At 51.9% G+C, this 21,677-nt stretch overlaps 1 protein-coding gene across 7 annotated transcripts in view; it reads left to right on the top strand.

Moving 5' to 3' along the window:
- Positions 1-21,677, top strand: part of Srgap3 (SLIT-ROBO Rho GTPase activating protein 3) — a 241,766-nt gene that overhangs the window by 114,823 nt on the left and 105,266 nt on the right. For all 7 annotated transcript variants that reach the window (XR_010039476.1, XM_003464092.5, XM_003464091.5 and 4 more), the window contains exons 2-3: positions 5,593-5,785; positions 17,217-17,379. Coding sequence is in view for 6 of the 7 variants with exons in the window: in XM_003464092.5 (XP_003464140.1) it covers positions 5,593-5,785; positions 17,217-17,379 (356 nt within the window). In the remaining variant the exon portion in view is untranslated. The remainder of the gene's footprint in view (positions 1-5,592; positions 5,786-17,216; positions 17,380-21,677) is intronic.

Here is a 21,677-nt window from a genome sequence, read left to right as displayed (position 1 = left end):
ATGCCACCCCTTCTCTGGGCCCCGTGGCCTAGACGGCAGGACACTGCATGAGGAGCTCAGTGAGGGCGTCTGGGCTCTAGAGTTTTCTAGCCTCTCCCCCTCCCTTACTCTGGCCCTCTTTATTGTTCCGTCATTCAGCACTGTGTGGTGGCTGTGGTGTCTGCTAGGAGGAGTGTCGGCTGGAGAAAGGACATGCCTTGGGTTCAATTCTGTTTTCTTTCTCTTTCTCTCTGAAATCTTCCAAGAGGAGGCCAAACCCACGTGAACTCCTGCAGCACCTTGGCGGTCGGGCGTTTGGGCTGTGCAGTGCGGGCTGAGTGGGTGCTGCTGCCAGGCCTTGCTTGCTAGGAAGACTTGGCTCTGTGGTCCTGGGTGCTGGAAGCATCTGTGCACAGCCCCGCCTGCCAGGCTGTAGTTAGCTGGAACTTGGGAAAGTGTCTCTGATCCTTCCAAATGGTCTACTGTTGCTATGGTGCGATTTATGAAATTTTTCTCTAAAATATGAGAGCGCTGGCTCCTGGACGCCCTGGAGGGTGGGGGCAGTGGCTGCAGCACTTTGAATAAGCAGCATCCCTCCAGGTTGCCGTCTGGTTACAGGACGCAACAGGTGGGAGATGGAAGACAGTGGCTTGGTTTTATTTTAATATAGGAAATAAGGCTAATGCTCAAAATAAGACTGTGTAGGTCTATGGGAACTTCAGTTATTCCATTGTCAAAAACACTGCTGTCACCTTCTGAGGGGTCTCAGTGTGGTTCCTATGCACCAGCTGCTAGGATCCTGAGCTAGTGACCTCCCCTGAGCTGCCACTTCCTCATTCTAGGGAAAAAGTGGAGACCCCTCTTTGTAACACCCTTTAGGGTTACTGTGGCCCACTATGTGCAAGGAGCCTCCCTGGAACTTGATGCCTAGCCTGGAACAAAGAATAAATTCTCTGAACGCCAGCTGCGGTTACCAAGATCCTTGTGCTAGAGGATGGTCTAAAAGTAATTTGAACCATATTTGGAAATCATAGTTTTGACTGCATGCTGGCATGACTGGACTTGGTCTTGGGAGAGTGACAGGCCCAGAGTCTAGGACAGCTAGTGGCCACCTAGCAGTGACCCTGAGTAATTTGTGGTAGTTTATGGAACAAACTAGGATGTTAGATGGATCCCTGAGTTGGTTCATAAAGCAGATGACACATCAAGAGTGCGTGATATACTGTATGGTGTATGTGGTCCATGAGTGGTACGTATAATGTATTGTGACTGTTTTAGTTACTTTCTCCTGAGACACAGTACCTCATACCCACAACTCTAAGGAGGAAACCTTTATGTTGGCTCACAACTTGTAGAAGTTTCAGTCCCTAGTCAGCTGGCTCCAAGGCGGGACAGCAGGGCAGAGAGGCAGGGCAGAGGAAATCCAGTCCATCGCATGGCAACAGGAAGGAGTGAAGGATCATGGGAGGAGAGGAGGACATAGACCCTTCCAGGCCATGCCTCTGGTGACCCATCTCTTCCAGCCAGGCTTCACCTCCCCGTATCACATTGAACTGCAAATTCCTTAGCTCCCTAATCCCCTGATGATCCAGTTACCTCCCAAAGCCCCATTATGAGCACACAAGGCTTGGGGGACATCAAGATATAAAACCCCAGCAGTGGTGAATGGTGTGTGCGTAGTGTAGGGTGTGTGCGGCATATGTGTGAGGTATGTGTTGCATATAGTGCAAATGTGTGTGCCCATGTGGGATGCGTGTATGTGTGACTGTGACCTGTGCAGCTCTCATCACCACAAGGTGCACTTGGGCAAAGACATTGGTGAAGACCAGCGTGGTTGGTATTATATACACATGACCTACCCTGTGCTGGGAGGGCCCACCCTGGGAGCTGAGATCTTATCTGTGAGGTAGGTGTGTGTGACATGTGTGAAAGGGTGAAAGGAGCCACCACTATGCCAGGCATCAGAAATGAGCCGTGAGCACCGTGGAGGTGGAGGAGGGCTGTGCCTAGTGTGGGCTCAGCAGCCATGGCGGTCAGCCTTTGGCTTGCCTTTCCTCTGTGTGAACGTTTTGTGAGGAGAAAACTTCTTGTGCTTCACACATTTTAATTTGACTTCTTGCCACAACCCATGTGGCCCTTGAGGTTCTGGGGGCGGGGGGTGGGGGGAAGGACCGCAACAGGATGAGAAGCCAATGAAGAGACCAAGCTGGGGTCAGATGGAGCCCTTACCCTCCTGATGGAGGAAAGGTTGCTGGCCTCTCACTGCAGGAGTGACTTAACATCACATGATACCATGGTGGCCTAGCAACCCACTGTTCAGATTGTCTTGGGGCCAGGTGTTCTCTGGGCTGAAGCAGCTTCTTCACGGGGCTGCCCCAGGCGCTCTTTGTTCTTGGGATGATCATGCTCCAACCTTGCATGTGTGGTCAATTTCCTGCTTCGGTGGCTCCTAACAACATCTAAGATGTTTCATTCTAAGTTTAAGTAGCCACAAAGGATCTATTTCTGCTGTGGTTTGAATATTGACATGTTAGAATAACGTTATGCCCTGCTCAAAAATGTGCCAAATGGAAACCAAATTACATAGGACTTTTATTTTGTCTTTTTATGGAAGCATCATGTGAATATAGAAGAATATGCACAGCTCAGGTGTGCAGCTCAGCTAACTTTTGTCAGCTGAGCATGGCATGGGGCGTCTCCAGCTCCAGAGACCCTTTTCTCCCTCAGTTCACACCTTCTCCAAGTGACAGCTTTTCCACCTCTGCCACTGTGAACCACTGCTTCCTGGTCTCCTTTGTTCCGTCACTGTTCAGTAACATTGAGCTTCAAGCATGTTGCTCCGGATAGAAGAGGTCCGTTCTTTTTTTAATCATTGTGTAGAATCTCACTAAAAGTATCTCATGCTAAAATCCCTTCTACTATTATTGAGCATTTGGAGTTGTTTCTAATACTTGGCTCTTTTTTTTTATTTTTTGGTACCAAAAGTCGATCTCATGATCTTACACTTACCAGGCAGGTGCTGTACTGCTAAGCTATAACCCCAGCCCAAAGCTCTTATTCTTGTATGTATTTGAGGCAGCACGAACACTGATTTCTTTGGGATACATCTCCATGAGAGGGTTTGCTAGGGTATGGTATAAATACCACAATATAGCAGCAACCCAATCTCCATCAAAATTACTCAAACAAGAAAAAAGTTAACACTTTTTTTATATTCTTGGAGTCACAATTTTCTTCAAGTTCCTTCACAGAATTTTTATCATATATATATATATATATATATATATATATATATTTGCACCTCAAATGTTTTTGTGATTATCATACTTTTGGTACCCAAAATGTAAATGTAAGTTGAAATGGAAATTTTGAAATTGCTCTTTGATAACATGGTTCTGAGTATCTGTCTTCTGATTTATTGTTGCAGTGATCACTAATACATAGTTAATCAGAATACGGTTAATATTGTACACATTTGACAAACTGTTAAACACAAAAAGCAACACTGTGGATGTTTTAGTCAGCTTTTCATTACTGTGACCAAATACCTCAGAATATCGGCTTAGAGGAGAAAAGATTTATTCTGGACGCAGTTCCACAGATGCCGGTCCCTGGTCAGCTGCTCCCTCGCTGTAGGCCTGTGCTGAGGAGGGCAGTCGTGGTGGTGAGGAGAGCTGTCGTCCCACAGCAGCCGGGAAGTAGAGAGCGTGAGACAGAGAGCGGGAAGCAGGGAGGAGCCAGGAGCAGACATAGCCCCTGAGATCACGCTTCCTTGACCCACTCCCCTCAACTGGGTCACTTCCTGTTTCTTTTACCTTCTGATTATGCCATTAAATTAGAATCTCCCCAAAGGACTGACCACGGATGAGTTAGAGCCCTCATGCATGACCCAAGGCCTTTGCAAAGCTCATTAGCTGCCAAGCATGCTTTAGCACCTGAGTTCTGGGGCACATTTCAAGTCTAATCCATAGCAGTGTTGGTAACGTTTCTGAGGATGAGACCAACTGGGTGGTTGATGGCAGTGCTGCTCAGACTTTTGGGGCATCAGATGGCCTCGGGTCTTCTTTGAATGCAGATTCTGAGTCAGAACATCTCAACTGGGGCTTGTGATTCTGTTTCTTTTTTTCTGGTGCTACTGAAGTATAATGGATTTATAGAAGACTGCACATATTTTAATGTATACATCTTGGTGAATTTGGGTGCTTCCATGTTTTGAGGTACACTGGTGATGGTGGTACACGGACATACTTTGAATAGCAAAGGTTGATTATGGTCCCTTGATTAAAGGTTGATTTGCCTATGCCAGCCGTCTGGATTAGCTTTGAAGATGCTTTGACAGTTCGGGATGCTGCACCCTAGTCAGATCCTGGGTGACTGAAGCATTGGTCTTCTTCCTGTAAAGAGGGAACAGGACCTTGGGAAGAGGGACGGGAAGGAGAGTGCTTACAAACGCATGTCCTCAGAAGAGCAGTCAAGAGCGGAAACAAACGATGCAGAGTCAGGGTCTCAGTTTGAGTCCCTCGGGACTCTGTGCCTCAGAGGGGTTTAGTCCAGTTTGAAGCCCCCTTTCCTGAGAGGCTGAAGTAATGCTGGCCACCATCCCAGGCAGGGTGTGCTTTTGGACAGATATGATTGGATATTTCAAGGTGAGTTTGAATGGTTTGGAATGCCCATTGAGAGAGAAATGTAAGAAGTCAAGCTCGGTGGGGTGGTGGACTCCTTGCTCAGGAGCTGCACTCCTTGGTCAGGCAGAGAAAGCTCTGGGGTATCCGTGAGCAGGTGGCCTCTGAGAACAGAGTACTCAGGGAGGCAGATCTGGGGACTTGTGCGTGACTGGGAAGGAGGCGCTGCACGGGCACTGTGGCCCTGACTGCACTACTGACCAGTGTGAAGACTGCTCGTGGTTACGAGGATTCAGCTGTGACGTCTGACACCAGCTTTTGTCCTGGGTGCACAGACTTGGTTGGATCATCAGTACTTCCTGAAGTGCAGGCTCCTTCTTCTAATGGTCCTTGAGCTGTTTATATGCAGTACTCACGGTTATTTGAAGCAGAGCAGACGTGGCCGTCAATAACACTGAAACCCATGGGGGAGCTGTGAGCTCCTGGTCCTGACTGCACCAGGAAAGAGTCCCTTTTCACACCTCTCCTGATGTTCACGCAGAGCCGACAGCTTAAGCTTGAGGACCTTGGGGAGCGGCAGTGTCTAAAGAGGGTTTTATCAAAGTGTTTTTATTGAACTCATTTCCTATGTCCCAGGCTACAAGTGCTGCTGGTTTTCCACTTTATTGTGGCGGTGTAGACCTCTTCATTTTAAACAAATTCGTTGCAGTTAGAAGAGCAAGTCTATGTACTAAATAACGGGGAAGCAATATCACCTGGTGGGATTTGGGCATGGGAAAAACTACGGCGGCAACATCACTGGGTTAGACTGAGTGCCACATCCTGTGGCGTGCTCTGCCAACCAAGGGCTCCAGAGGCTCTGGGTGGCAGTGGGCTATGGAGAGGCGGCTGCTGTGGTTTCAGAGCCTGGCCTGGCTTTGCTGCGTCCGTGGAGCGGGTCCCTGGCTGCCCCACGGCTGCCTAACACAGTGATCCTTGCTTCCTTCCACAGAGATCCGCACTCAGCTGGTAGAGCAGCTCAAATGCCTGGAGCAGCAGTCCGAGTCACGCCTGCAGCTGCTTCAGGACCTCCAGGAGTTCTTCCGCAGGAAGGCCGAGATCGAGCTTGAGTACTCCCGCAGCCTGGAGAAGCTGGCCGAGCGGTTCTCCTCCAAAATCCGCAGCTCCCGGGAGCACCAGTTCAAGTGAGAATCCTGCCAAGGTTCTGGGAGGGACCAGGGAAGGTCCTTCAGGGCGCTGGGTCTGCGGGGCACTTGTACCTAAGCCTCAGTGTCTGTATGCTGCTGAGAAGTAGCTCCCCACAGAAGGCTGTGTTCAAAATAGTTGAGAGCCTAGAAGAGTGCTTGTCCCGAACAGACAGTGCCCGATGTGGTTGGTATTATCATTGTGTCCTGCCAAGTGCTTGGTGTAGGGCCAGCACCACTTAGGCCCAGAAGAGACCTCTTTCGGGACACCCTGAGCCTGTCGTGCCGTGTCTTACTGGGTGCCACCCGTCCAGGGTCCCATAGCATGGTGACCTTCAGACTTGGTCTTCATGGAGCCAGTCTCTTCCAGGTCCTCAGAGGACCGTGGAGCCCAGGCTCTCACCAGTCTTACTGTCTTATTTAGGACGTACAAATCCTTCCAGTCCAGTTTCTCACACCCAACTTCTGAGTGCCCATAGTCCTGTCCACCAGGGAAGGCTCCACATCCCTGGCCACGGGCCACAGTGCTGGCTGCGTTGTTCCTGGAACCAGCTGTGTCTTGGGCTGTCCCCAGCTGTAGAGCCAGGCTGGGCAGGGGGCTGGGCCTCATCTCCTGCCCAGCTCCTTCCTTTTGGTTTAGAATCAGTTCCGTTACCATTTGAAGTGTGACACTGGGGGGAGGCAGGACTGGGGGACATGGGAGGAGGTCCCTACTCCCTCACATCACCTATAATAAGCTTGGCCAGCCCCTCATGGGTTCATTAACTAAGCCACCAGATGGAGCAGAAGCCCCAGCTGGCAATCGGGCCAAGCAGGCTGCTTGTCACGCGATGACAGTCTAATTAGGACGTGGCCAGGCCCAAGCAGCTGGGGCGCCCTGCAAGATGCTGATGTGCTGATGGCTCCCCCAGGGGCAAAGGAAGCACAGTCTCTTGGGAAGCTGGGCTCAGCCTTGACCCCAGGGCACTGAATGACCCCAGCTGCCTCTTCTCTGGGGCTCACTGCACAGTGTGTGTGCTGAGCCAGGGCCCTCCTCCTGGCTGTCGGGGAAACCCTGATTTAGGGAGCCTCAGGAGAGTGTTGCGAGTATTGGTTTACCTTGAGGACAGGGCCTGGGGCTTGTTTTATTCTCACTGTGGTGGGCCGAGCTCATCCCGTGGAAGGGAGAGATTTGTGAACAACAAGAAAGTAGAGGGTAAGGGAGAGAAGGAGGGGGAAAAGAATCAGAAGAGACAAGGAGGGAGGGAAGGAAGGAAGGTGCTGTGCTTTAGGCCTAAAGTGACCCTCAAAAGTCTCATATGACAAGAGGGGCTTTTCGGAGAACCTTGGGTCATGAGGCCTGTGGCCTGCCAGCAGATTCACCCATCAAGGAGACCGTAATTTGCTGCCTTTATTGGGAGGTGATGGTAGAGGTCATGTGGCCCACTGGAGGAAGGAGGTCACTGGGGACACACCTTCGAAGCGTTTATTTTGCTCCTGACCCCTCCTTTCTGTCTGTCCGTCTGTCTGTCTGTCATCTACCTCTCTCTTTCCCCATCTTCTACCACCAGGCTCTCCTACAATGATGTTTCTGTCTCACCGAGGCCTAAAAGCCATGGGGCTGGCCAACCATGGCGTGAAATCTCTGAAACGAGCAACCAAACTAAATGTTACCTTCTTTAAGTTGTTTCTGTCAGGTGTTTGATCCTAGTGATGAAACATACTGACACATAAGGGAAAGAGAAGAAAGAGAGGAGGAGAGGAAGAGGAAGAAAGAAGGGGAGGGAATTCACTTGGTGTCTGCAGTCCATTCTGGCTGAGAGATCTGGTTCAGGGAGGGAACTGAGGTCTCCCCACTCAAGTCCAGGGTACTGCTCCAGGCTCTGTGGGCCACGTGTCCTCAAGGCCCCAGTTGGTCCCTGTCAACCCATAGCTGCCCGGGGGTTCTACGTCATGGGTAGCCTCACCCAGGTGAGTTGCCGGTGACACAGGACTTGAAGAAAGACTTGTGATGGCCCTGGAGGGCTGGGGTTCCTCCTGGGGTAGGTGTAACATTTAGAGAAACTATCATTGCACAGTTTTTTCTAACAGCACAAGATTCCACTTGAATGATTCCTTTTCAAAGAATGGTAGCATCTTTGCTTTCTCAGCCCTGACAGTAACCCAGAGAGGTAGAGATGGAGCCAGTGGCTCAATCCTAAGCATCCAGGGCACCAGGAAAGCTGAATGGCTTCGTTTACCGGGGATATACAGTGACTTGCTGGGCTTGAGAAATCAGGCAGGATCCTGATTTCCAGCTTGGCCTCCCCAAGATGCCATGTAGTCCTTAGTTCATTTTAGCGATGGGCAGGACCTGTTGCTTTCTGGGGCTGTGCTTAGTGATGAAGACATGAAGATAACCGAGACCAAAATGTGGCTTGGAGATGCTTGTAATTGGTGTGGCTGGAGCAGGCTCCCAACCTCTGTGGCTACACCCTTTGGACCTCCAGCTCTTCACATTTAGATGTCACTTTCCCTGCAAATTTCCCTTGATTCTGACCTGGAGCCTTCGCCTGCCTGCCTGCCCATAACTCTGATGTATTTGTTTATTTTCTTACCCAGTCATTACTTATTGAGTGCATACCACACACCAGATCCTGTGTCCATAGTGATAAGCAATATAGGTTTGGTTCCTGCCATGATGGAATTTACCATCTAGTGGAGGAAAGAATTTAAAGGTAAAACATTAAAAAAATAAGACCATCTTTGATCATCGATCAAATGATTCCCTTGATGGACATAAATAGAAGTGAAGTGCTCTGCATGATAGCAATGCCCCCATGTTTAATGAATTTTCTGATTTAATGGATCTGAGACACGGACAGGGCTAATGGGGTGATTCTTCTGCTTTACACAGCATTGACTGGGACTGTTAAATGTGATTTGTCTGGTGCTGGTCTGCTCTGGAGGGTCCAGGATGTCTTTTCTTGCATGCCTGGTGTCTTGGTTGGGGATGGCTGGAAGGCTGGCCTGCCTTCTTGATGTAGTCAGGACCGTTGTGTCTGGCTGGGCACCAGACTTTGGACAAGCTCGCTCAGGGCTGTGAGAGGGGAAGTGGGCAGCTGTGCTGATGAATGCCAGTTTGGAACTATGGCAGGTTCACCCCCTGGATACTGTTAAAGCAGCTTCGGTGCCTGCTTAGCTTTGGGGAAGGGAGGCACGGCCACGTGTCATTGGAAGGGTATTAAGGAGATGTTGAGCTCCTTCATTCTTTGTCCTGAGCTGAGGAAGAGGCAGTCAGGGAAGGCTGCCGGAGGAGGCAGTGTCTGTGCTGAGACCTGGGGCGGTGTCAATGCTGGGGCTTGCAGGGTAGTTGGAAGGGAAATCAGGTAACTGGAACCACTGATGTGGGGTGGGGTTTCAATGTGGTGTAGGGGTACATGCAGGGAGTAATATTCATGCAGGAAGAACTGACAAGTGGGACTCTATCAAATTAAAAACGTATGCACAGAAAAAAGTCAACAGAGCAGAGAGACAGCCTGCAGAACAGGGGAAATCTTTGGCAACTACTCTTCCTACACAAGATTAATATCTAGAATATATGAAGAACTCAAAAACTTAATATCACCCAAGTAAATAACTCAGCCAACTAATGAGGCAAATGAATCGAACAGATACTTCTCAAAGTATGAGGGGCCTCTGACTCTCAAGAGCTGCCCAGAATTTGGATGCTCTGGATGCTAAGCAGTTCACACCTTGCTTCCAGGCTATTCTGGTCCTCCTTCCTGCTCTCTGGGATAAAATCAAGGACAGGCCAACTTGAGCGTGGCTTTTTTTCCTGAAGGCCCCGTGTTAGGAGCTCTTCCTGAGCAGGAAGGTGGCAGGAAGGGGGCCTGACAGCTGCCCGCTGGGTAGGTGGGTGGTGTGAATGGTCTGGTCCAAGCAATTGGGTGTTCCATGAAGACAGAGGGTTGCTGGTGATATAGGACCTCCAAATAACACAAGGGAAATGAACATAACTCCCGACCTGCTAGATATCTGATATGCTGAATATCTGACCCCAAAGTCAAAGAATGAGTTCTAAGGAACAACAAAAGTTAAGCACAGGAAAATTTATTGAGGAAAAGGAATAGGGAGTGGGGTTAGCTCCTGAGAGACCGGAGGGGCCTCGAGTGGGTTGTCAATGAGACTTCTGCTCAAAGGAAGTTTTAGAGAGCAAGATCACGAGGTGAGTACAACGTGGGATAAAACCATGTTAACCAACAAGATTACAAGTAGATCCCTGTAGGTAATGCTGATCCAGTGGGAGCAGGTCATACGGCAAGTGTGCCTGGGTGACCCCACTGACCTTGACCAGTAATCTGTATCTTGTCTCTAGTCTTAGTCTAGGGTGGGAGGCGATGGCTGTCGCACCCCTAATGAGATGATGTTTATAACACAGGAAATCTCTACAGGGCAGTGCCAATCATCTCAAGCTTCCGTTTCTCCCTGAGGGAGGTGTGTCAATCTGGCCACTGTGACTGTGATCCTAGGAGCCCCTCCAGCCGCAGTTGTGCTGTGGTCTCATCTTCACACTGACCGCCTCGAGGCCCAGCCCCGGCTGACTGCCTGGGATGTTTCTACCTAACCTAGCTGTCGATAATGCTGGGACTAAGACTTTTTTTTCTTCCAGAGAAATATTTTCTAAAAACATCAGTACTATGATGAGAGAGAAAGAGAGAGACAGAGACAGACAGACAGACAGAATGGAGGAGGAAGAGAAAGGAGGAACGGGGGAAGAGGAGAAAGAGGAGGAGGAGGGGAAAAAAAGAGAGAAAGGGATGGGGCTGAGGGGCTGGAGAGGCCTGCCACAGCCTCTGAGACAACTGGCCCTGCCCACACCGTGGTCTGGCCCTGGCCCCCTGAACTGGGAGATGGTACCATTTCCCTGGCTCTAGCCCTCCGTGTGTGGTTCTTGTAGCAGCAGCTCCAGGAAATGAAGTCAGCCCCATGCTCCTCTGACCTCTAGGGCTTGGCTTGTGCGGCCTCTGTGACCTTCGCGGTTCCTCCTGAGACCCTCTGTCCCCGGGCCACAGCCGCCTCCTCTAGGGCTGCCACGCTTCTGCTGCAGTGCCCCCCCCCCCCCCCCCCGGTGATACCTACCCGTCTTTGTGTCTCAGTCGTCAGTGTTTTCTGAAAGCCAACTGTGGGTGCAGCCTTTTCTGATCCCGGGCACGACAAAGATTAGAAACAGAAGGAAAAGAGCTCGGGTAGGTTTGATGGTGCTGATGACAACGAGATGGGGGGAGCAAGACTGAGTGGGGAGCTGCTGGGTGCCCCGAGGGACAGCTCTGCTCTGGCCTCCACAAAAGCAGAACCAGTCAGGCCCTAGGATGTGCTGAATTAAGATCCATGTGGCAAGAAAGTGCAAGGAATTCCTAACACTGTGTGGGTAGCCAGAGGCTGCCCAGTAGCCCAGGGCTGTGCTCTTCAGGGCAGCTCTGCTGGCTGCTGCCTGAAGCACCCCGTGTGGGTCCACCAAGCTCTGGAGGGCAGCCGGGAGCAGAGATAAGCTAACACCAGGGAGGAGTCAGCTCCGGAGCTCGCCTTCCTTGGAGAGGGCTCTGGATCGGGCTTGTCTGCAGCGTTGGGCTTAGTGGCTTGTAAGTGTGTTCTGTTTGCCAAGAGGAATTTTCCAGCACCCAGCTGAGAAGCTGGTAGAACCGGCTGGCTGCTAATTTCATTTTCCTAACTCACCAGCTTGACAAGGCTTGGCTTCTCCAGCCTCGGTCTCTTGGAACCTCATACCCACCTCCCTCAGCCAAAGAAAGCAAGCAAGCTGTGACTCACCAGAAATATTCACTGCTATGTTCTGGCCATTAAAAGAAGAAGGAAAGAAAGAAAATATATACATCTGTGCGGGTTCCAGCATTATGTCTTAGCTCAGCAGCTTCTGCTGCCGGGAGACACTTGGACCCAGGACTGGAAAAGCAGCAGGGTGTCTCAGACTGCGTCCCTGTGAGAGTACCAACCTAGGTTTGTTTTGCCATCTTCCAAGGGTGAGGCCAGGCTGGGGAAGTAGCTGCTGTGTAGGAGCTGGATCGCAGGCCAGGGAGTCCTTGAAGAGGGCAGGGCGGGGCTGCAGGCTGCTGAGTGCTGGTGCCTGGCTCGGCCCCCTGAGGCCTGAATGCCTCTTTCCACTGATGCTGGACAAGCCAATGACGAGAGAAAACTCTTTGCAACTACCAGAACCTTTTAAACCCTGCAAACTCTACCTCCCCCCGCGCCCCGTCTGCCTCCAGCCACCCAGGCCTATATGCAGGCACCACTGAAGAGTGACTTTCACTGGGTTTTCTGAGTGGCCAAGTCCTCGAGGATGGGTGACCTCCATAAGATAACATAGCAAAGAGCAGATATCCAGCCCCCAGGGGCTCAGCATGCCATGGCCCATCTGTGGCCAGCCAGGTGACTGGGACTTGGTCCCACTGTGGCTGTTGCCAGCTTTCCACAGAGTGGCCAGCTCCACTTGTGAAGGACAGATAGCCAACCCTCCTGTCAACACCTGAGCTCCTGTCACCAGCGAGGTGACCCTGTGGGACAAACCTTGAGACCTGCCTGCAGGTGGATGGTATGGAGGGAATGGAGCAGCAGCTGTGGAGGACAGACTGGCTCACTGTCCTGCTTTGGCCCTCTTCTGGGTCCCTATTAGGTGGCGTGGCCCTGAACCATCCTCCTGCCACCACCTGGCCAGGCTCCCTGCATGTGGCTGGCACGTTTGTAGTGTTGCATCACTCTGTGAACTCATGTGTCAGCCATGCACTTGCCGCGGCCTGATGTATCTGTCTCTGCACCAGAGGTGTCACAGGCTGCTCAGGGCCCTTGCAGTGTCGTTTGCTCTAAGTGAACTCATTCCTCTCTTCCTGCTCACTCCAGACCCAACTATTCCTGTCAGAAAATGTGCTTCTACCTGCCCAAGTTCACTCTGGACATTCTGCTCAGTCCTAACCCAGTCCCCAGGTCCAGCCAGGACCTCCCCCTTGACCGCAGTGAGGCACTGGGGTGCACCTCCCTCCTTCCTCCTGCAGCAGATCCTCCTGCTCCCTCAAACGTGAAGATTCTTTGCCTTGTGGACTCTACCTCACTCTCCAGCCTCACTTGTCACCCCAACTCTGCTGCAGGACATCATGTAGGAGCCCCTTGGTGACAGCCCACCAACATGCCAGCTCCTGCTGCTTTCTGGGTCTTTGACCGTTGTGTTTCCCCACTTGGACAGCTCCCCATATGTAACTCCAAGTCAGCTTTCATGCTAAGTTCAGAAAGGGCCTCTTCCACCTGGAAAGCCCGACAGCAGCAGGGCAGCCTCTGCTCAGAGCCGTTCCCCGTGACCCTCGGACAGGCAGCTGTGCCTTTCTCCTGCTCAGCTGTTGGGCTTGCAGGCAGAGCTGGCCAGTTCTGGTCTCGGCTGCATGTGCAGCCCCCAGCTGTAAACACACACACACACACACACACACACACACACACACACACACACGCCATTAGAACCCCTAAATGCATCCAGGCCTTTTGCCTGCTGCCTCCACAGCTACACTCTCTGTCCTCTCCACTCCTGCCTCCTCCTGCAGCTCAGGCCCACAATGTGTCTCCGATAAGGAAGCCGTCGTGCTTTGTGCCTTTCCTCTCACCACATTTCTCTGGCCAGGTGACCTCACTGCTGCCCCCACGCCATATCCAGCATTTCTGAGCCCCTTGGAGAGCCCTTGCCTTCCCCTTCCCTCTGAACTCACCTTCTGGCTGGGACTCCCATCGTTCTGAACATTGGACTCCCCTGAGCCAATCAGTGCTTGCGTTCCAGGTCAAGCCACGCCGGAGCAGTTCAGGTCACAGCTAAATCTTCTCACCTCCCCTTTATGGCTTCTAGCCCACCCCCGGGAGACAGTGAGAAACAGGAAGGACAGACTCTCTTCTGCTCAAATCTATTTCTCCCCTTGTGTATTTTTGCTTTTGTTTTTGAGGTGCTATGGGTTGCACCCAGAGCCTATGCACGGAGACACATCGCTGTCCCATTTTTATTTTTTGTTCTGAGCTAGAGTCTCAGTAAGTTGTGTAGGCGGGGCTTTAACTCACCAGTATCCTGCCTCAGCCCCTGAGAGTGCGGGGTCACAGACGTGCACCTCGTGCCCAGCTCTCCCTTGTTGGTTTCTCCATTCCTGTTGTCACACCCACCCTACTGCCTGAGACGCAAAGCTCAGGTTCTTCTGCACAGGCTCATCAGCTTGCCACTGACCAAATCAAAGGAGGCCGTCTGCTTTGGTAAACAGGAAAAAGGGATGTTCAAAGCTGGCTTAGAGGAGGTGGAGAGGCCCAGTTGCCTCAAATCACCATCATGCCATACTCAGTCGGGCAAGGTCTTTTATAGTAAGGAACAGAGTGGAGGGGAGCAGACAGAGGGGATCCAGATCTCCAATGAGGGCACCTGCCCTCTCATTCCGACAGTCCTCAGCTCGCCTGTCTCCTGTGGCCACCTGCAGGTGTCAGCATCTGCACGTTCTATCACTTCTGGGCTAAGGAGGGGAGGGGTGTTATGTGTTCAGCTGGAGACAGTTTGGAGAAGTTGCTTCTCTCTAAAAGAAAAAAATCTAAGTTTTAAAGTTTAATTTTGCAGTGCTAGTTACAATACAATATCTCTGCTTAAATAACTTCTGTGACTTTGCACTCTGTAGAGCAGGCATTCTTAACTCTGACTATCCACTACAATCTCCTAAAGCATGTTTAAAATACCAACCCAAGCTCTACCTCCAAATATTCTGACTCAGTTGGTCTTAGTGGTTTTTGGAAGTTTCCCTGATGATGATAGTGTGCGGGACAGGTTCAGAAGTATGACCTACAAGATAAAGTTCTAGCCCCTTTGCCTGGCATTCTGTGACCATGAGAATCAGGGGCTTACCCTGTCCTCCTGTCACGGGTCTAATCCTCCTCTGCTCGTGTGGCCAGAATTCTAGCTCCCCTGAGCTGAGATACTTCACTATGTTTGTACCACTTCCTGCCACTACACCTGCCTCTCCTTTCTCCTCCTGGTCACGTGGAGAAACTCCCGGTCATCCTCAAGACCCAGCATAAACATGACTTCTTCCTGTGGGCCCCTCTTCCACAGCATCTGCCATGTTGCTAGGAACCAGATGAGGTGGCTACACCAGGAATAATCGCTGCACTCAGAGAACTCTTCCGTAGAGTGCGGGGAGTGTGGGGTGGAAACTGAGGGCAGACTGTATCTGTCAGCTTTCCTTCACTACAACTAATACATGAGATGACCAACTTATGAAGACGAGAGGTTCATTTGGCTCAGAGTTTTGGGGGTTGCAGGCCATGCTAGGGTAGACTGTTGCTTTTAGTCTAGTTGTAGGCAGTAACAGGTTATACTGTGAGCGCTCAGTGTAGCAAAACCACTGACCTCAGGGCCAGAAAATGGGAAACAGGAAGCAAGGGCTGTGTCTGGCCACACCCGCAATAATTTGAAGACCTCCCACTAGCTCCCCCTCTTAAAGCTCCCACCTCCCAATTGCACACACACTGAACACTCCAGATTCACACTGCAGCTCAGAGGTTCTGAGTGTGTGTACGTTAGAATCACTTGGAGAGCAGTCAAAACACAGGTGCCGGCTGCAGCAACTCTGACCACTTGCATTCCTGCAGGTTCTAAGTGATTGCAAGGCTGTGGGCCAGGAGCCACACTTTGGGAACAGCTGCCTAAGCTGCCCCTACAGAAGGGGAGGGAGCTGGTGGCCAGGGCAAGAGGCTGGCACACTCCAGGTGGTGGGGACAGTCAGTGTGTGCGATTGTCCCCATGGAAAAGAACCTGATGAAAACCCTTGGGACTGCGTGGTGACACAGGGTGCAAGGGAGGAGCCGTGGCTACTGCCACGGCTCCTCCAGCCAAGTGCTGCCTGGGGCACTCCCTGCGGCGGACTCCCGCTGCCTCTCTCTACCTCTTCTGTCACAGCCAGGTGGCAACGAGCCCCTCCCAGGAGCTCTGTGTTCCGTCTTGTGTGGGTGTCCACAGCCTACCCAGAACCTGCCAGAGCAAACACAGGGACTCTGGCTGGGTTGAGCTTCGATATTCTTGCTCTTTCCAAGAACCAAGCACAAACGAAGTCTGTTTTTCTCTCCCACACAGCGTGTCTGAGTGTTTTACCATCTACCCGTTTCCAGCACATTCCCTCTGTGTCTAAATCGAATTCCCTGTGCTCCAATTCCTGCTGTCTAGACAAGTGCTTAGCCCGTTTGGTAACAGAAAGAGAAGTGCCTGCAGGTCACGTGGGCCCTGATCTACCTTGCCGAGCCTCAGGGCTTGAAAGGGAGGCAGAGGAGGGGCAGCTTCCCTTCTCACTTGCACTTGGCTCCGGGAGGAGGGTGCAGTGGTCCTGGGAATCAGCAGAGTCACTTCCTCAAGAACCCTGTTCACAGAGGCTGCGTGTCCTAGACAGCAGCCTTGGTCAGCACCTGGGGTCACTGCATTCAGGACAGGGGCAGCAAGGCAGGCCTGGGGGACTCTGGAGTCCTCAGGTGGCCTTTCCACCTCCACAGCCTGATTTTCCAGGTCTTTTTCCACACGAGAAAGCGGAGTGAGAGACACACTCAGGGTGGACAAGAACTCTTGCACGGTGACTGTGTGGCGAGATAGGATGACTGGCTCGAATGGGTTTTGGGTTGGAGCTGCCCTTCCCTCTGCTGCCCTGGAGAACAGGGCACAAACACCCTCTGCTGAGGCTAAAACAGGGCCCTTGGTAAAATACGGTGGAGATGTGGATCTTCCACTTCTGTTTGGGAAGCAGAGGATGTGGAACGGTAGTTCTCCAGTGTGAGAGTGCCTAGGGATCTGCTGGAGGGCTTGCACAACCCAGATGGCAGGCCCAGCGCAGGATTTTGATTCTGCAGGGACTGAATAATGTGTATTTCTAACAAGTTGCCCAGAGGGCGCTGGTGCTGCCGGAGATCACTTTCAGAGCTCTGGTTTTCGCACATGACCCAGCCCAGACCAAGCTTGCTAAGAATTCATCAATCCAGAACCTGACCCCTCCCTGAGAGAATATCGAGCTTGAACCCCTCCAGGGTTTCTTGGCTGCTCCAGCAAGGGGCACCAGGCTTGTGTTTCCAGGAGCCAAGTGATTCCTGGGACGGATAAAGAGGCACTCAGAAGTCAGGGAGACAGGGAAGGGGGAGGAAGTGTCTGTTTGTTGTTCTTCCCGTTGCACAGTGGGATTGTAGAAATCATACAGGTGTACAATTGCCTGAGCATTCCTTAGCCCCAGAAGTGAGGCGCTTACAAGAGTGCCCAGGATTTAAGGCCAGGTTCTGGCCTGATGCTGTTCTGAATTACACAGGCTTACTTCAGCTCTTGATGTCTTATAATCAAAGTGACCTGAAGGGGCATGGTGAGGGACGAAGGGCATGATGACAGTTGTAGAGGAGCCAGTCTGAGCTGTCTTGGTTTCCACAGGAAGGACCAATATCTCCTGTCACCAGTGAACTGTTGGTATCTGGTCCTCCATCAGACCCGGCGGGAGAGCCGAGACCATGCCACCCTCAACGACATCTTCATGAACAATGTGATTGTCCGCCTCTCCCAGATCAGTGAGGATGTCATCAGACTCTTCAAAAAGGTAGGCAAGCAGGCCCGCTCACCTGCCCCAGGCCTCTGCCCCAAGCTTGCGTGGCAACGCTCTCTCTGCCGTCACGGTGGGTATGGCTGGGGGACAGGGGACCAGGAGGGCAGTGTTGAAGGCTGGACTTGGGATTGCAGCCCTTGTTTGAGCTCTGACTAAGCCTTAGAAGACTGTTCTCAGCCACTCCTACACCTCCACCACTGGAACGGCATTGGCTGACTAGGCTAGCAGCGCTCACGCATCAAAGAGGGCTTGTAAGAGGGGAGATAAGCTCGCATGCAAAATTAAAACCACCAGCAACGTTGTCACTTGGAAATAATCACTTCAGTGTTCTAGGTGTTTCTTTAGATGTATGTATGCAAATATATTTTCCACGTGTACTTGTAATTCATACATTTTACAGTGTAAGCATTTTTCTCAAATGAGATCATGTGATTGTGCCACTTGCTTATATCACTTCATGAAGTATGTAACACTCTATTACACACTTTTCCCGTCAAAAAATATATTTCTCTTTTTCTTTCTTGAGACAAGGTCTCACTGTGCTGTCCGGGCTGGTTTCAGTACCCTTTCTGCCTCAGCCTTCTGTAGCTGGGCCTGCAGGCTAGTGCCACGTGCCCAGTCAAGCCTCACCTTTTGTGTCCCCTGAAGGCTGTGTGTCAGGAGCTCCTCATTGAGCACTTCGAGGCATTTGGGTTGTCTACTTTGAAGACTATTTCCGTAGCAAAACCTCGCCGAGGTGCTGTGTACCTGAGCTGAATTCGTTTGTGTGAACATCAGTTTCCTTGTCTGTAAAGTGGTCCTGTTATTTAGCCTCTGAGGGCTTCATCCTTGGTCTGTCTTACAGATTTTAAGCTGATCTTCTCCAGGAGCAGTGCAAAGGTTAGGTAGTGTGTGTGGAGGGAAGAGGCATTATTAAGAAATTGTTTGGGGTGTAGCCTCTGGGTGCAGATTTCTTAACTACTTGGATTCATAATTCGAGTTTCATCTTTTATTAGCGGTGTATTGCTTAAACTCTGTATGCCTCAGTTTCCTCACTTGTGACATGGATGGCAGACAGGGTTGTCACTCCCACATGTAGGACAGAGGGGAGCTCCAGCGGTGCTGAGGACGCGGGCTGTGGTCGTAAAAATGTGAGGGGCAGTTATTACCAAGAGAATCTAGTTCATCTCTTCTAGGTGCCAATTCTAGAGATGTGGTGCCTGAGGATTGCTAGAAGCACAGAGAAGGAGACACTCTGACTGGAAATGCTGTAAAACCATCTCTCACGGTATGGATCTGGGTCATCTACTTTGAAGATTTCATCCATAGCAAAACCGTAGACTCAGGCTAATTTCTTTGTGCCACACAATGTGCTTCTGGTGTCCTCCTGGGGCTGTGTTTATGGAATGTGGTCTAAGTTTAATATTTGCATAAGCAAACATAATTAGGAAGGTAAATACACAGTACCAAAAAGCCCAAACCAAAACAAAATCACCCGGTGCTGAACAAGGCCTGGCAGAGGAGAGGCACCGGGCTGCGGCCTGGAGTCCTGGTCTCGTCGCCAGCCCAGCTCTTGCCTGCAGCTCCTGAGTGGCTTTTCTCCTGGGTGTGACTCCCACAGAAGGGTCATCAGGCTGTTAGGAAATGAAGGTCTTTTTCCTGAGCTGAGTCCTGGGACAAGTGAGGTAAATCTTTTCGGTGCTCATTTAGGCTGACAGCAGCCTGACTGGTGATGGAGGTTAACAGCGTGGAAAATAATGAAACACTGTTCACAGCTGAGCTCGGGAGCTTGTTACCGGGCCTGTGCCTGAGGAACAAAGGAAGTGTCCCAGCCCCCGTGGGCTGGGAGAACAGGCTCCGGGCCTGACGCAGCCCCCTTTGTGTCATCGCATCAGTTATGTGTAACCTGGCAACTGAGGCCAGCCTGCGATGTGTGGCGAGAGGCCAGGAGCCCTCACAGCCACTGGACAGGGGCTCCCCACACCCTGCTTCACAGGAGGAGGGAATGCCTTGGGCTCTGGGCCCTTGTCAACAGTGTGCTTGATGATTTCGAGTTTGTCTCTGAAGTGCCTCTCTGACCACGGCTGGGCAAGTCTCGACAAGCCTTGGTATTCTCATCTGGGAAGTGGGGGTGTAACGCTTGTTCTGCAGGGTGCTTTGAGTGGGAGACGTACAGGTCAAATGTTAGCAGGTGTCTCTACGTAGTGGTTGATACACTGGAGCAACTTGAGAAGTTCAAGCTCCCCAGCAGGGCGCCAGAGTCCTCGCTTTGCAAACACCCTCAGCCTGTACAAGAGGGCACTGAGGTGCTGTGACCACTGCACCTGCACGAGGGGGCAGGGAGCCTGCTTGCAGTGTGAGGGAGGAAAGGGGGCTCGCTCTCCCCGCTCTGGCTCTGGTTGCTTTTGCTGTGTCCCGCTGACTTAATGTGTTGCCCATGTGCTATGCCATCCTCTCTATCTTGGAGGGTGATTATGGACTGAAACCTCCACAAATTGTGAGCTAAATAAGCCTTTCCTTCCTCAATTTGGGGTGTTGGGTATTTTGTTTCAGCAGTGAGAAAAAAGTAACCAAGACAGTGTCCGCTGAGGGACAGCCAGCTGAGAACGGAGGCCCTCCCAGCCCCTGCGCCGTCCCTCACCTAGCTGCTGGCCTCACTTGCTGGGGCAGGCGGAGTAGGGCAGGGGCAGAGGCATCTGCAGCCAGGGCTGGAGGGAGCTGGGTGGCTCCTGGCCTGCCTGCTTACACCTACCTTTTCCTGGTCCTCCATTTCCCCTTTCACGGGGTGCCCCTTTCAAAGACTAGAAATAACCCTGCACTCTGGAAGCGAGGCAGGTGGCCCTCGCTCTCAGTAGGAGGCTTGAGTCAGACACAGAAGGCGGAACGGGGATCTTGGGGCTGCGCAAAGTGGTGTGGGCTCTTCCTGCCACTTCCAGCAGCAGCCTAGCTTCCCTGTTGTAGGGGAAGATGAGCTTTCCAGCTCTTCCAGGTGAGCCCAGCTTCTGGGGCGGAGTGTTGTCAGAACCCAGTCTGCACAACTGCGCTCCACTCTGCTGTTTCCACTTTTGGGGGGACTTTGCAAGTGACTGTGTCCCCCTGCGTTGAGTAGACAGCCCTGAGCTGCTCTGGGCCTGCATCCTGCCCACCACAAGTCCCTCTTCTTGGGAATGCCTGTCTGGGCTCTGATGGATGCAGTGCAGGTCGCATGCGTGCTGCTTGTGGCTGGGAGACGTGGTGCTCCTTGCTGCCCGCCTGGGAAGCCAGACACAGATTCAGCTCCCTGAGGCCGGGGGAGGGGCTTCCCCAAGAACACTTGGGGTGTCCTTAGCAGAGGGGAAAAGAAGCACCGGGTGTCCACCTTCCTCTTCTGGACATCCCTCACTAGGTGGCGCTCATTACTCCTCACAATGTCTTCATTCTCTTTGAGACGTCTGAGATCAATAGAAAATTGTCCCAAGGCGACCTTCTGGTCGCAGCCTTGAGGGCCATATAGATGGACTCTATGCAAAACTTCATCAGTCGTTGCAAGACAGGTATCAGGACCCCATGACTTGAGCTTCCTGGTGGTAGGCAAACATCTCTAGCTCAGTGCTCCTTGTGATGAGGCCCTGCGTTCCTCCCCACCGTGGTTGTCCTCCCCGACCGTGCTGCGTCTTCTCCACCCACAGGAGTAATATTCAGAAGCCGTCGGAGCATTCTAGGAAGGTCCTGCCAGAGCACAGTGTGCCGACCAGGACAGGTCAGTGTGACATGGATGGCTGGTTCAAGGCAGAGGCCTGGGTTCCCCCTGATGGTTTCCAGTGCTAATGGTCCAGGGATGCCTACGTATCTGCATCTCTAATGGGAGCAGCTCATGCCTCTTGCGTGGGGGTCACAGGTAGGAAGTACCTTATGTAGTCTGCCTCTTTTGACAGATGAGTAAACCGAGGCCTGCATCTAGAGTGCTGAATCTGGCCCCAAACTCAGTTTGGATCTGTGGACCAGTGCGATCTGCCAGGCTACGTGCTGGGCCCGCTGGAGGGCCCTGTGCACATCTCCCTCACCTCCTCCTCAACCCTGCCTGCGTCTGAAGCCCGGCATGGCAGCCCCTTCCACGTCAGGCTCATTCTGTTTTCTCCAGCATCCTTAACAATAGCCATCCATTATTCTGTGCTCTGATGCCTGCAGAATCTAATTACTTGCCCAGCCGTGATGTGGATTTGATTGCTGGAAGCTGTGGTATTCCGGAGGCTGCGCTAATGAGGAGAGACTCTTTGCAGAGAAGAGAGGGTGTTTGGGGGCTGTGTTTGAAAGCAGCCATTCACTGTGTGACC

This window comes from Cavia porcellus, unplaced genomic scaffold, assembly GCF_034190915.1.
Source record: "Cavia porcellus strain 051 isolate PalLab524CR breed Dunkin Hartley unplaced genomic scaffold, mCavPor4.1 scaffold_15, whole genome shotgun sequence".
NCBI classification, from domain to species: domain Eukaryota; kingdom Metazoa; phylum Chordata; class Mammalia; order Rodentia; family Caviidae; genus Cavia; species Cavia porcellus.
The sequence above is the reverse complement of the archived record's forward strand: the minus strand, read 5'-3'. Positions and strand labels throughout refer to the sequence as shown.